The 15,752-nt window shown below is 42.3% G+C and overlaps 1 protein-coding gene across 1 annotated transcript; it reads left to right on the forward strand.

Moving 5' to 3' along the window:
- Positions 1-314: 314 nt before the first annotated feature.
- On the forward strand, positions 315-13,807 carry LOC140679241 (low molecular weight neuronal intermediate filament-like). Its single transcript, XM_072914241.1, has 4 exons — positions 315-956; positions 8,609-8,926; positions 9,004-9,128; positions 13,081-13,807. The coding sequence occupies exons 1-4, from the start codon at positions 366-368 to the stop codon at positions 13,412-13,414; spliced, it is 1,368 nt and encodes a 455-aa protein (XP_072770342.1). The 5' UTR covers positions 315-365; the 3' UTR covers positions 13,415-13,807.
- Positions 13,808-15,752: the final 1,945 nt, after the last annotated feature.

Consider the following 15,752-nt stretch of genomic DNA (forward strand, 5'->3'; position numbering starts at 1 on the left):
GCATAAAAAGTGTGAAATGTGAAAGATGAAAAAAAAGAGGCACCGATTGAGTGGAGGTTTTTCACTTAAAGTGTCGTGGGGTTTTTTTTTTTTCTGCATGAGTTTGCAGGTTTGGTCCCATCTTCTCGGACGATGCGCATGCGCGTTGCCTATAAAAGTACCTGTCCGGGACCCGGCGTGGAACTCTCCTCCTCACTCTTCCACGCACCATGAGTTACTCCGGCGAGATGTACAGCAGCAGCAGCAGCAGCTCCTACCGCAAGATCTTCGGCGATGCACCGCGGTCGGGGCGCGTCGGTCTGGGCAGCCCGTCCCGGGTGCACTCCTCCGGGTACCGCAGCCGGACGTACGGCTCCCCCGCGGTGATGTCCTCCTCCAGCGGCGGCTACCGCCGGAGCGCCGCGCCCGGGCAGCGGCTCTTCTCCATGCAGGACTCCATGCCGGACCTGAGCCAGTCCACGGCGGTGACCAACGAGCTGAAGATCGTGCGCACCAACGAGAAGGAGCAGCTGCAGGGCCTCAACGACCGCTTCGTGTCGTTCATCGAGAAGGTGCACCACCTGGAGCAGCAGAACAAGGTGCTGGAGGCGGAGGTGACGATGCTCCGCCAGCGCCACAGCGAGCCCTCGCGCCTCCACGAGCTCTACGAGCAGGAGATCCGCGAGCTGCGCGCGCGCGTGGAGGAGCTGACCCACGAGAAGAGCCAGGCGCACCTGGACTGCGTGCAGATGAGCGAGGCGCTGGAGCGCCTGCGCGACAAGCTGGACGAGGAGGCGCGACTCCGCGAGGAGGCCGAGGGCGCCCTGAAGGGCTACCGCAAGGACGTGGACGACGCCACCCTGGCGCGCCTGGAGCTGGAGAAGAAGGTGGAGTCGCTGCTGGACGAGATCGCCTTCCTGAGGAAGGTCCACGAGGAGGAGCTGCAGGAGATGCAGTCGTCGATGCAGGCCACGCAGGTACGTCGCGCACCTGGGTGGGAGTGCAAATAAAAAAAATAAAAAAGTTTTATAATTTTTTTAATTTTTAGAAAACATTTTTACCTTTTTTTATTTTTTCCTTTTTTAAAAAATTGTTTAAAAAAACTTATAAACATTTTGTAATTGTTTTGTAGTTGTTTGGTAATTTTTTGGTATTTTTTTGGTAATTTTTAGGTAATTTTTGGTAATTTTTTAGTAATTTTTTTGTATTTTTTGGTAATTTCTTAAAATTTGTTGAATTAAAAAAATGTTTTAATTTTTTTTTAATTTTGTTTAATATTTTTGTATTAATTTTGTTTAATATTTTTGTATTAAAAAAAAAGTAAAATTTTTTTTTCATACTTTGCAAAACATTCACCTAAGTGGAGTGCAAACCTTTTTTTGCTTGTAATTTTTTAAAATGTTAAATTAAAAAAAATTTTTTTTTTAAATGTTTTAACAATAAAAAAAAATAGTTTTATGTAATTTTTTAAAATGTTAAATTAAAAAATATATATTTTTAAAATGTTTTAACAATAAAAAAAAATAGGTTTTTTTTTGTAATTTTTTTAGTAATTCTTTAGTAATTTATTTACTTTTTTTTAAAACATTGAAAAACATTTAGGAATTTTGTATACATTTTTTTGTATTTTAAAATGTTTTTAAAAATATTTTTTCATTTTTTTCCATATTTTTCAAAACATTTAAAAAAATTTTTAAAATGTTTTTACATCGCGCACCTGGGTGTAGTGCACTGATGTAATTATTTAAAAAAATAGTTTTTCTTCTTTCAATTTTTTTTCTTTATTTTTTTCAATTTTTTCAATTTTTTCAATTTTTTTTTTATTGAACAACAAATGCACACAAAAGTCAAGGCACTTTCAGCATCGGCGAAACATGTCAAGGAAAGAAAACAAAAGCAAATAGAGAGAGTAGTAAATATAAATGAATAATAATAATTAAAAAATATGGGTAACACTTTAGTATGGGGAACATATTCACCATTAATTAGTTGCTTATTAAAGTAACAAATACTTAATTTAGAGTTATTTGGACACTAGGGGAACATATAAGGGTTAGGGTTACTAATAAGCAATAATTCTGAGGTTATTGAGGGAAGACTCTTAGTTAATGGCTTACTGGTTGTATAATAAGGCCATGCAGAATAAGGCATTAATAAGTACTTAATAATGACTAATTAACAGCCAGTATGTTACTAATTTGCATGTTAATAAGAAACTAATTAATGGTGTTCCCCATACTAAAGTGTTACCAAAATATGGGAAAAAAGGGCTACCTAAATCACTTTAAATGTTTTTAACAAGGATATCAATTTAAGGGCTTTTGTACTCTTTATCATCCTCCAAGATTTGATAGATAATTGTAAACCATTAAGCCAATTAGAAAATGGAGGCGGTGGAAGTGCAAATTGTATGGACCATTATATCAATACGCCAAGCATGGTATGGAAACTCCATCTAGTGGTGCACCAAAAGAATCACCTAATAAATATTCAAACTCAGTGTTACTGTTCAAACTGAGGTAATGTTAAAGTGCCCAAAAAACATAAAATACACTTGCTACTGTATTGGTCAATATGGTGCTACTTGAATTGTTTTCTGGGATGGTAATTGGTGCAAAAAAAAAGAACTGCTGCTCTATTTTATGTCATCGGTTTACTCGGCTCCTTCCCAGTTTGAGTCTTGTCCCCGCATCCTGCACCTTAGTCACGCGCACCGGCTAATTTATGGCTCTGCAGTGCCACCCGAGACCCTCACAACTCGTGACAACTTTCTAATGCAGACAGGATTTCTGGGCCTCATGAACAAAAAACAAAAAAATAACAATGCATTTTTTTAAATATTGCCAACTGTGGAGGAGGCATATGTGTTTAAGAGTTCTTTCTTTTCACATAGACATGTTTAGAGTATTTGGTACTTTTCCTTTGTGTATTCTACCAGTCTCTCTTTGTCTGCAGATGTCTGTGTAGTGTTTTAGGCATTAGAATGTGAGAAAGATGCATCCCCCTCCTTATCTTATCAGTGTTGGGGAAGGATAGGCATTATTTTCTGGGGGGTGGGTCTTTCCGGTTGAATGCCAGATCAACTAGCGCAACCGATATGAATGTATTGATTAAGTTGATCTCCCAAAGCTTTGGTATAAATTTGAAAATATTCCAATTCTGTCTTGATGGTCCTTCTTACTCAGCATATATGTCATCGAAAGAATTTGGGATTGACCAGTAACTTAGATTCCCTTGGAGGAAGAACTAGTCCGACGCAAAAAACAGTAAAATATGATTATAAACTCCCCAGAGGCTGTGTCCTCTGCAGTGTACATTTGCATAATGTCCTCAAATTATTATTTTTTTAGAAGTCCTACCAAATTACAGGACACAATAGCCAAGTCACGCATGTCCACAAACGTCCACTGCAGAGGACGCTGGCTCTCAGAAGAATACAGGTGACAAAGTATTGTTATCGGTTAGTTTATTTTTAATTCTATTTTGGTGCCACAAGCCAATTATAAAACAAGCTGCACAGAAAAGGAGAACACACCCACTGTCGTGTTCATGCATCCATCATTAGGTAGCATGAAGGTGCGGGGTGGGGGCAGAGCGGGGAGAAATGCGCAGAAAAAAGGCGCATAATCCGAGGGTGTGGCCTTTCCCGAGGGACAGCAGTCATGCAGATAGACCTCTTGACTTTCACTCGACACTTGAATTTTTTTTAACATAATATTAAAACAGTTTTGTGCATTTACAGACTGAAAAAAAAACAGTTGAACCTGTAAGCTGATATCATTGCATGACAAAGCAGAAGCATAGAAGTGGAATCAATGCATGAAATGCTGCGACAAGAGGGACGGTTGCCGGGTAGATTTCTCCAGGGTTTTTTGCGGCTGCCTCACAGAGAGTTTTACTGCCGTGTAAGCAATTGACAGCGCGGCGAAAGAAGCCTGAGTCAGCAGTTTTCAGCCGTGCAGCAGTGGGCACACACTCATTTGCATGGGTTCTAAATCCTGCTCATCTCAGTTCTTTCAATGGTATTGGATAAAAATGTATTTAAAAAAATACTTATTAATTCTTCTCCTCTTGGTCGAAACGCTCAATTCGGCAGTGGTCAAAACACGAAATGTCCACTGCAGAGGACGCTGGTTCTCAGGAACCATGCTTGAAACATTTGGAATGTAAGTTAAGACTCTTTTAAACCTGGGATACTCAATCAATCAATCATCAATCAATGTTTATTTATATAGCCCTAAATCACAAGTGTCTCAAAGGGCTGCACAAGCCACAACGACATCCTCGGTTCAGATCCCACATCAGGGCAAGGAAAAACTCAACCCAATGAGGACAATGAGAAACCTTGGAGAGGAACGCACAGGGCGACCGGTGCAATGGACGTCGAGTGGATCTAGCATAATATTGTGAGAGTCCAGTCCATAGTGGATCTAACATAATAGTGAGAGTCCAGTCCATAGTGGATCTAATATAATAGTGAGAGTCCAGTCCATAGTGGATCTAATATAATAGTGAGAGTCCAGTCCATAGTGGATCTAATATAATAGTGAGAGTCCAGTCCATAGTGGATCTAACATAATAGTGTGAGAGTCCAGTCCATAGTGGATCTAACATAATAGTGAGAGTCCAGTCCATAGTGGATCTCACATAATAGTGTGAGAGTCCAGTCCATAGTGGATCTAACATAATAGTGAGAGTCCAGGCCATAGTGGATCTAATAAAATAGTGAGAGTCCAGTTCATAGTGGATCTAACATAATAGTGAGAGTCCAGTCCATAGTGGATCCAACATAATAGTGAGAGTCCAGTCCATAGTGGATCTAATATAATAGTGAGAGTCCAGTCCATAGTGGATCTAACATAATAGTGTGAGAGCCCAGTCCATAGTGGATCTAACATAACAGTGAGAATCCAGTCCATAGTGGATCTAACATAATAGTGTGAGAGTCCAGTCCATAGTGGATCTAAAATAATAGTGTGAGAGTCCAGTCCATAGTGGATCTAACATAATAGTGAGAGTCCAGTCCATAGTGGATCTAACATAATAGTGTGAGAGTCCAGTCCATAGTGGATCTAACATAATAGTGAGAGTCCAGTCCATAGTGGATCTAATATAATAGTGAGAGTCCAGTTCATAGTGGATCTAACATAATAGTGTGAGAGTCCAGTCCATAGTGGATCTAACATAATAGTGAGCGTCCAGTCCATAGTGGATCCAACATAATAGTGAGAGTCCAGTCCATAGTGGATCTAACATAATAGTGTGAGAGTCCAGTCCATAGTGGATCTAACATAATAGTGTGAGAGTCCAGTCCATAGTGGATCTAACATAATAGTGTGAGAGTCCAGTCCATAGTGGATCTAACATAATAGTGTGAGAGTCCAGTCCATAGTGGATCTAACATAATAGTGTGAGAGTCCAGTCCATAGTGGATCTAACATAATAGTGAGAGTCCAGTCCATAGTGGATCTAACATAATAGTGTGAGAGTCCAGTCCATAGTGGATCTAACATAATAGTGAGAGTACAGTCCATAGTGGATCTAACATAATAGTGTGAGAGTCCAGTCCATAGTGGATCTAACATAATAGTGTGAGAGTCCAGTCCATAGTGGATCTAACATAATAGTGTGAGAGTCTAGTCCATAGTGGATCTAATATAATAGTGAGAGTCCAGTCCATAGTGGATCTAACATAATAGTGTGAGAGTCCAGTCCATAGTGGATCTAACATAATAGTGAGAGTCCAGTCCATAGTGGATCTAACATAACAGTGTGAGAGTTCAGTCCATAGTGGATCTAATATGATAGTGTGAGAGTCCAGTCCATAGTGGATCTAACATAATAGTGAGATTCCAGTCCATAGTGGATCTAACATAATAGTGTGAGAGTCCAGTCCATAGTGGATTTAACATAATAGTGTGAGAGTCCAGTCCATAGTGGATCTAACATAATAGTGTGAGAGTCCAGTCCATAGTGGATCTAACATAATAGTGAGAGTACAGTCCATAGTGGATCTAACATAATAGTGTGAGAGTACAGTCCATAGTGGATCTAACATAATAGTGAGAGTCCAGTCCATAGTGGATCTAACATAATAGTGTGAGAGTCCAGTCCATAGTGGATCTAACATAATAGTGAGAGTCCAGTCCATAGTGGATCTAACATAATAGTGAGAGTCCAGTCCATAGTGGATCTAATATAATAGTGAGAGTCCAGTCCATAGTGGATCTAACATAATAGTGAGAGTCCAGTCCATAGTGGATCTAACATAATGGTGTGAGAGTCCAGTCCATAGTGGATCTAACATAATAGTGAGAGTTCAGTCCATAGTGGATCTAATAAAATAGTGAGAGTCCAGTCCATAGTGGATATAACATAATAGTGAGAGTCCAGTCCATAGTGGATCTAACATAATAGTGAGAGTCCAGTCCATAGAGGATCTAACATAATAGTGAGAGTCCAGTCCATAGTGGATCTAACATAATAGTGAGAGTCCAGTCCATAGTGGATCTAATATAATAGTGAGAGTCCAGTCCGTAGTGGATCTAACATAATAGTGAGAGTCCAGTCCATAGTGGATCTAATATAATAGTGAGAGTCCAGTTCATAGTGGATCTAACATAATAGTGTGAGAGTCCAGTCCATAGTGGATCTAACATAATAGTGAGAATACAGTCCATAGTGGATCTAACATAATAGTGAGAGTCCAGTCCATAGTGGATCTAACCTAATAGTGTGAGAGTCCAGTCCATAGTGGATCTAACATAATAGTGAGAGTCCAGTCCATAGTGGATCTAACATAATAGTGTGAGAGTCCAGTCCATAGTGGATCTAACATAATAGTGTGAGAGTCCAGTCCATAGTGGATCTAACATAATAGTGAGAGTCCAGTCCATAGTGGATCTAACATAATAGTGTGAGAGTCCAGTCCATAGTGGATCTAACATAATAGTGTGAGAGTCCAGTCCATAGTGGATCTAACATAATAGTGAGAGTCCAGTCCATAGTGGATCTAACATAATAGTGTGAGAGTCCAGTCCATAGTGAATCTAACATAATAGTGAGAGTCCAGTCCATAGTGGATCTAACATAGTAGTGAGAGTCCAGTCCATAGTGGATCTAACATAAAAGTGAGAGTCCAGTCCATAGTGGATCTAACATAATAGTGAGAGTCCCGTCCATAGTGGATCTAACATCATAGTGAGAGTCCAGTCCATAGTGGATCTAACATAATAGTGTGAGAGTCCAGTCCATAGTGGATCTAACATAATAGTGAGAGTCCAGACCATAGTGGATCTAACATAATAGTGAGAGTCCAGTCCATAGTGGGGCCAGCAGGAGACCATCCCGAGCGGAGACAGGTCAGCAGCAGTGGGCGCCGTCTGCTCCACACGCTGTAAGTCTTTGCTGTCGTCCAGCATTCTGTTTTTGTTTACTTTGTAGCCAGTTCAGTTTTAGTTTGGTTTTGCTTCAATGCCTTTTGTTTATTTTTGGTTTAAGCATTAGATACCTTTTTTTTTTTTTTTTTACCTGCCCGCTGCCTCCCGCTGTCGTCTGCATATTGGGATCACGACAAACCATGTTCCCAACATCGACAAAGCAATTAGCTACCTGCTGCCACCTACTGATATGGAAGAGTATTACACGGTTACTCTGCCGAGCTCTAGACCAGTGTTTTTCAACCTTTTTTGAGCCAAGGTACATTTTTTGCGTTGAAAAAATGCGGAGGCACACCACCAGCAGAAATCATTAAAAAACTAAACTCAGTTGACAGTAAAAAGTCCTTGTCGCAATTGTTGGGTATGACTTTAAACCATAACCAAGCATGCATCACTATAGCTCTTGTCTCAAAGTAGGTGTACTGTCACCACCTGTCACATCACATCATGACTTATTTGGAGCTTTTTTGCTGTTTTCCTGTGTGTAGTGTTTTAGTTCTTGTTTTGCGCTCCTATTTTAATGGTTTTTCTCATTTTTTGCTATTTTCCTGTAGCAGTTTCATGTTTTCTTTTGAGCGATATTTCCCACATCTGCTTTGTTTAAGCAATGAAGAAGATTTTAGTTGTTTTTGTCCTTCTTAGTGGGGACATTGTTGATTGTCATGTCATGTTCGGATGTACATTGTGGACGCCGGCTTTACTCCGCAGTAAGTCTTTGCTGTCGTCCAGCATTCTGTTTTTGTTTACTTTGTAACCAGTTCAGTTTTAGTTTTGTTTTACATAGCCTTCCCTAAGCTTCAATTATTTTTCTTAAGGGCACTCACCTTTTGTTTATTTTTGGTTTCAGCATTAGACTCAATTTTACCTGCACACTGCCTCCCGCTGTTTCCGACATCTACAAAGCAATTAGCTACCGGCTGCCACCTACTGATATGGAAGAGTATAACACGGTTACTCTGCCGAGCATAAAATATGGAGTAGATCCAGCAAAAAATATACATTATAAACAAAGAGAGGTAACTAACATAGAAGCGGTCTGGTAATAGGAATTTGCTGCTAAAGCGTTTGTCTCTCAAGTTTTGAACGGAGCGCGGGGGCCAGTACGGTGTACGGATTTGGCCCCCCGCCCGCCAGTTGAATAGCCCTGCTTTAAACCAAACTAAAGTACACTGGAACCCTCTGATGTCCAGGTGTCCGTGGAGATGGACATGAGCAAACCGGACCTGGCGGCGGCCCTGAAGGACATCAGGGCCCAGTATGAGAACCTATCATGCAGGAACCAGGCCCAGGCAGAGGAGTGGTACCGCTCCAAGTTCGCAACCGTGACGGAGGCCGCGGCACGCAACCAGGACGCCATCAAGCACTCAAAGGAGGAGTTGACCGAGTACCGCCGGCAGGTGCAAGCCCGCACCTTGGAGATCGAGGCCCTGAGGGGCCACAACGAGGCCCTGGAGAGGCAGATTGCTGAGATGGAGGACCGCCATAACGGTGAAGTTGGAGACATGCAGGTATGTGAGCGCGTCGCACCCAGACGCCACCGCTCTGCTGCGCGGGTCACCTGTGTAAAAGTCATGTTTGCTTCTAGGACACCATTGAGCAGCTGGAGGGGGCGCTGCGTAGCACCAAAGGAGAAATGTCCCGCCACCTGCGGGAGTACCAGGATCTGCTCAATGTCAAGATGGCTCTGGACATTGAAATTGCTGCTTACAGGTTTGCAACAACACAAATACCGTATTTTTCCTGATTATAAGTCGCACCGGAGTATAAGTCGCACCGGCCGGAAATGCATAATAAAGAAGGAAAAAAAACATATATAAGTCGCACTAGAGTTTAAAGTTTTCCTATAACAAATCATGTAAATCCAATGAATTAACCCAAACATATAAACACAGAACCATTTAACAGAGAATATACAGTGCATCTGGAAAGTAATCACAGCGCTTCACCTTGTCCACATTAACCTTATTCCAAAATGGAAGAAATTTATTTTTGTTCTCAAAATTCTACAGACAATGTGAAAGGTTTTTTCTGTTTTGTTTTCAATTTGCAAATGCATTATAAAATTTAAAAAAAATACATGTACATAAGTATTCACAGTTTTTGCTAGTCCGGATAGAGGGAAAGATGAATGCGGCAATGTACAGAGACATCCTGGATGAAAACCAACACTTTTCGTCCAACTTGATAGAACTTGAGAGTTGTTTGTTTACATGCTTTTTTTTTCTTCTTTTTTTTCTCTTTGCTATTTGGGCTTATTGAACCCTAATTAGAATAAAAACTAAAAATCATCTTTTGATATGATGTACTTAGTCCATAAATACACAAACGTGTACTTCATGTTTAGTGACATGCTTATTCTTATTTTTACACTTTTTCTTCTCCAAATTCCATTGTATGTTGTACTCTTCTGACACCACCAGATGGCAGTATAAGTGTCCACATAAGTGGCCATAAGACCTCAATTCAGTAGTGTACACAATTTTGGAAATAAAAGCTAAAAGGCGCTGTGGCATCTAAGCCTTTAAGCATCATATTCAAAAGACTTGAGGCTGTAATTTCTGCCAAAGGTGCATCTACAAAATATTAAGCAAAAGCCATGAATACTTATGTACATGTGTTTTTTAATTTTGATACATTTACAACATTAAAAAAAAACTTTTTCACATTCAATACAATTATTTTGGTTTTGATGCGGGTTTATTGATTTTTAAATGTGCCAAAAAATAGCTTGTTTTGAACACTAATGACAAATTGAGGTGGTTCAATGCCCAGCTGTGCGCAGGTGTGTTTCTGTATAGTATTTCTCCCGCCGGGGTCATGTGGCGACATAAATGATGGTATTTTAAAGGGTATTTTTTGAAGTCGGACTAAAAAAAATAGTATGGTAAAATCATGGCATGATAACTGAAAAATAAAGACAACTCCAGGTTGTTTTCTTTGTTTTACTTTGGCCAAAAAATAGAACAAATACATTCTGAAAACGTACAAATCACTGAAAGCCTAGGTGGGAAATGCACGGCCCGCCACTGGTTTTTCACGGTGTATTACTGTAAATGGAAAGACGGTACATTTGCTTTTATGGTAGAAAAACTGGCAGCTAAATTGCCAGAATACAAAAAAAACTTGTACTGTTTTTCCATAAACAATATAATGTTGTAAAAAATTTAACACGAACATTCTGGCAACTAAGCTACCAGCTTTTTCCCGTAAAACCCCCCCCCCCCCCACCCCAAAAATAGTGGTACTGTGTGAGGTTCAAACACTGATGACATCTATTAAACGAAACAAGAAGCAAGGAATTAAACAGAGACAGAATTAAATTTGGCTCAACTTGAGGAGAAACGTCTGGGCTGTACTCTAGACAGTCTCCAGCACGCTCTAACGAAAAAAGGTTCACGTCTCCTCTTTTATTTGGATATTCCCTGTTTACACAACAACAGCTGTTTCTAAAGGAATGGGGTGGGGGAGGGGGTATGTAAACAGTGTTGCGTTTGGACCAGTTGTTCCTCCCAGGGAATTCAAGTCGCTGTTCGCTCCCAAGCTCTTTACGACACTTAAAGCTGAGTAGAAAAACCACCAGAGACAGAATAGGTATTTTGTAATATATTTGCAAAGCTTTGTAAATATACTGAGACCAGTCCAGCATAGAACATTCAATCGCGCCGCTAAGATGGTCTGCCCCCCTCCACTGAAAAACCTTCTCCTCTATCAAATCTCTCTCCCTCCAACCCTCGCACTCTTGTCCCTCCAGCCCAAACACATGCACATTGTCCTCCGCACCTGGACATAAGAATAGATAAGAGGAAGGAGTATCTCTCTTTCTTACATTCCACACTCAAGGTTAGCACACAGTATTTGCAGACAACCAAAAGACCACAAATGGAAGAAAAACACTAGCTATTTTGTAATATGATTATGAAATTAAAGAAGTAGCACTTAAATACGGATATATGTAAATATCTGCCTCCGACAATTGCCATTGTTTTCGGTCACATTAACACAAAAGAAAAAAGATGCCTCGGGCTTGGACTGGTCCTGGATCGAGCTTGGGCAAGTCTTGGATCACAAAAGATAACCCCTCCCTTTCGTACACAATGGAATTTTACAAGCCTTTGGCTTGGTGCAACAAAGACAGCCTCTTTGTCTGTTCACTGGGAACTCAGCGAACGGAAAGTTTTTTGATCATTTACATACAATTTGTCTGACATATTGTTTTTCCATTTACTGTAAAATGTTGTAAAAAAAACAAACAAACAGTATTTTACAGTAACATGTTGTAAATAATAATAAATAAACCTGTTCATAACCTTTATGGACAGAATTTCTAGGCACAGTCAGGGCGTTGAGGGGATCTGGTTTGGTGGCTGCAGGATTAGGTCTCTGCTTTATGCAGATGATGTGGTCCTGATGGCTTCATCTGGCCAAGATCTTCAGCTCTCACTGGATCGGTTCGCAGCCGAGTGTGAAGCGACTGGGATGGGAATCAGCACCTCCAATTCCGAGTCCACGGTTCTGGCCTGGAAAAGGGTGGAGTGCCATCTCCGGGTTGGGGAGGAGATCTTGCCCCAAGTGGAGGAGTTCAAGTACCTCGGAGTCTTGTTCACGAGTGAGGGAAGTGTGGATCGTGAGATCGACAGGCGGATCGGTGCGGCGTCTTCAGTAATGCGGACGCTGTATCGATCCATTGTGGTGAAGAAGGAGCTGAGCCGGAAGGCAAAGCTCTCGATTTACCGGTCGATCTACGTTCCCATCCTCACCTATGGTCATGAGCTTTGGGTCATGACCGAAAGGACAAGATCACGGGTACAAGCGGCCGAAATGAGTTTCCTCCGCCGGGTGGCGGGGCTCTCCCTTAGAGATAGGGTGAGAAGCTCCGTCATCCGGGGGGAGCTCAAAGTAAAGCCGCTGCTCCTCCACATGGAGAGGAGCCAGATGAGGTGGTTCGGGCATCTGGTCAGGATGCCACCCGAACGCCTCCCTAGGGAGGTGTTTAGGGAACGTCCGACCGGTAGGAGGCCACGGGGAAGACCCAGGACACGTTGGGAAGACTATATATCCCGGCTGGCCTGGGAACGCCTCGGGATCCCCCGGGAGGAGCTGGACGAAGTGGCTGGGGAGAGGGAAGTCTGGGCTTCCCTGCTTAGGCTGCTGCCCCCGCGACCCGACCTCGGATAAGCGGAAGAAGATGGATGGATGGATGGATGGATGTTGTAAATGCAAAGTTTTTACTGTAAAACCGACAGTCTACTTAAAACAACGTATATAATTATTAATGAAATCCAGAGGCAAATTCATACATTAGTCACTGTTACAAGCGGCCCTCTGCCATGACTGCCATGTGGCCCTCAATGAAAACCAGTTTGACACCCGTCATCTAATCCATACCACCTGCGTGGCGAAGTTTGGGAGAGTGGCCGTGCCAGCAACCTGAGGGTTCCTGGTTCAATCCCCACCTTCTATCAATCTCGTCACGTCCGTTGTGTCCTTGAGCGAGACACCTCACCCTTGCTCCTGATGGGTCCTGGTTAGGGCCTTGCTTGGCAAAATCAGTGTGTGAATGTGTGTGTGAATGTGGAAATAGTGTCAAAGCGCTTTGAGTACCTTGAAGGTAGAAAAGCACTAGACAAGTATAACCCATTTACCATTTACCTGTCCTTTGTAGGAAGCTGCTGGAAGGCGAAGAGTGCCGCCTCAGCACCGTTGGCGGCGCCATGGTCCAGTCCGGTTACCCGGGCTTCTCCTACATGTCGTCCCGCACGTACTCCATGGGCGCGTACAGGAAGTCCAAACCGGAGGAGGAGGAGGAGGAAGAAGACAAGGAGGACGAGGATGACGGCGAGGAGGACGAGGGGGAGGACGAAGACGAGGGCGTGGACCAGGAGGGAGGTGACGGTGAGGAAGAGGAGGAAGACGAGGAGGAGGAGAAGAAGCCAAAAGAGAAGGATGAGAAGGAGAAGGAGAAGAAAAGCCCAAATGAGAAGACCAGCAAGAACTAAAGTGCTTATGTAGCTTCACCAGCATCACCACTTCCCATTGTACATGCGTGTATAACATGGTTGCATCATCCGCACACACACACACACACACACACACACACACACACACACACACACACACACACACACACACACACACGCTCTTGCAAATGGCTGAATCAGCGCAAAGGATTGATCCAGGGGTGTCAAAAGGAAAATCTATTCCCAAGTGGGCCGGAATGGTAAAATCATGGCATGATAACTGAAAAATAAAGACAACTCCAGGTTGTTTTCTTTGTTTTACTCTGGCCAAAAAAATAGAACAAGTACATTCTGAAAACGTACAAATCACAAAATAACCCTCTGGACAAAAAAAACTTCCAAGTTTGTTGAAAATTCTGAGGAAATTGGTGCAGATTCAAAAAACACCATGAGTTTGGACTTGGTCTCAGCCGGAAATTAAACTTTAACTCACAGTCTTTCTGGGATTGAACAAAAAACACGACATGTAAACTCTTCGAGGTATCAAATAGACCATGCGTAGACCAGTGTTTTTCAACCACTGTGCTGAGGCACACTAGTGTGCCGTGAGATACAGTCTGGGTGCCGTGGAAGATTGTCTAATTTCACCTATTTGGGTTAAAAATATTTTTTGCAAACCAGTAATTATAATCTACAAATTATGTGTTAATGTTGAGTGTCGGTGCTGTCTAGAGCTCGGCAGAGTAACCGTGTAATACTCTTCCATATCAGTAGGTGGCAGCCGGTAGCTAATTGCTTTGTAGATGTGGGAAACAGCGGAAGGCAGGGTGCAGGTAAAAGGTGTCTAATGCTTAAACCAAAAATAAACAAAAGGTGAGTGCCCCTAAGAAAAGGCATTGAAGCTTAGGGAAGGCTATGCAGAATGGAACTAAAACTGAACTGGCTACAAAGTAAACAAAAACAGAATGCTGGACGACAGCAAAGACTTACTGTGGAGCTAAGACGGCGTCTACAAAGTACATCCGAACATGATGTGACAATCAACAATGTCCCCACAAAGAAGGATAAAAACAACTGAAATATTCTCGATTGCTAAAACAAAGTAGATGCGGGAAATATCGCTCAAAGGAAGACATGAAACTGCTACAGGAAAATACCAAGAAAGAGAAAAAGCCACCAAAATAGGAGCGCAAGACAAGAACTAAAACACTACACACAGGAAAACACCAAAAACTCAAAAGAAGTCAGGGCGTGATGTGACAGGTGGTGACAGTACACCTACTTTGAGACAAGAGCTATATTGATGCATGCTTGGTTATGGTTTAAAGTCATATCCAACAATTGCGACAACGACTTTTTACTGTCAACTGAGTTTCGTTTTTGAACGATTTCTGCTGGTGGTGTGCCTCCGCATTTTTTCAACGCAAAAAATGTGCCTTGGCTCAAAAAAGGTTGAAAAACATTGGCGTAGACCATGCGTGGACATGACTAAGGGGTCAAGTCCACCTATCAATCCAATGCCAACTCAACAAACCGTAAGAAAACGGCGGTAAAAACTATTCAAAAGGGTTAAGTTAACTTTTCCCGGGTTTGACGGAGACATTTTGGGGCAACGAGGGTGCCGAATGACGATGACTTCGAAACAGAACCCATAAAACATACTTGCCAAGCCTCCCGATTTTCCCCGGGAGACTCCCGAATTTCAGTGCCCCTCCCGAAAATCTCCCGTAGCAACCATTCTCCCGAATTTCTCCCGATTTCCACCCGGAAGTCACTGCCTTTAATGTCCTCTACAACATGTCGCCACATCCGCTTTTCCTCCATACAAACAGCGTGCCGACCCAGTCACATAATATATGCGGCTTGTAAGCTCACATTAGCTTGATCAACAGCCATACCGGTCACACTGAGGGTGGTTCGTATGAACAACTTTAACACTGTTGCAAATATGCGCCACACTGTGAACCCACACCAAACGAGAATGACAAACACATTTCGGGAGAACATCCGCACCGTAACACAACATAAACACAACAGGACTAACACCCAGAACCCCTTGCAGCACTAACTCTTCCGGGACACGACAATATACACCCACCCCCCCCCCCCCCCTCCCGAATTCGGAGGTCTCAAGGTTGGCAAGTATGCCCACAAAACAGCAAGTTTTAAGTTTCATGTGGGTCGCGGAGGATGAGCCACCGTCACCCTTTACTGTGAATAAACTTGCCTAACAGAATTGCTATAGTGACATCCAGTGGACACATTTAGAACAGCAGTTTCTTTCGTTCCCAAAAAAAGTTAAAGTTAAAGTACCATTGATTGAGGCCAGGGTCTTCTAAAGATCCCCACAATAATTCCTTCTAAGTCTATAACAAGA

This window comes from Nerophis lumbriciformis, linkage group LG12 (genome assembly GCF_033978685.3).
Source record: "Nerophis lumbriciformis linkage group LG12, RoL_Nlum_v2.1, whole genome shotgun sequence".
NCBI classification, from domain to species: domain Eukaryota; kingdom Metazoa; phylum Chordata; class Actinopteri; order Syngnathiformes; family Syngnathidae; genus Nerophis; species Nerophis lumbriciformis.

Excerpts from the sequence above, each read along its gene's own strand:
- LOC140679241 (XM_072914241.1), top strand. The coding sequence starts at position 366 with ATGTCCTCCTCCAGCGGCGGCTACCGCCGGAGCGCCGCGCCCGGGCAG. Across the intron at positions 957-8,608 it reads CGTCGATGCAGGCCACGCAG|GTGTCCGTGGAGATGGACAT; the intron begins GTACGTCGCGCA and ends TCTGATGTCCAG. Across the intron at positions 9,129-13,080 it reads ATTGAAATTGCTGCTTACAG|GAAGCTGCTGGAAGGCGAAG; the intron begins GTTTGCAACAAC and ends TGTCCTTTGTAG.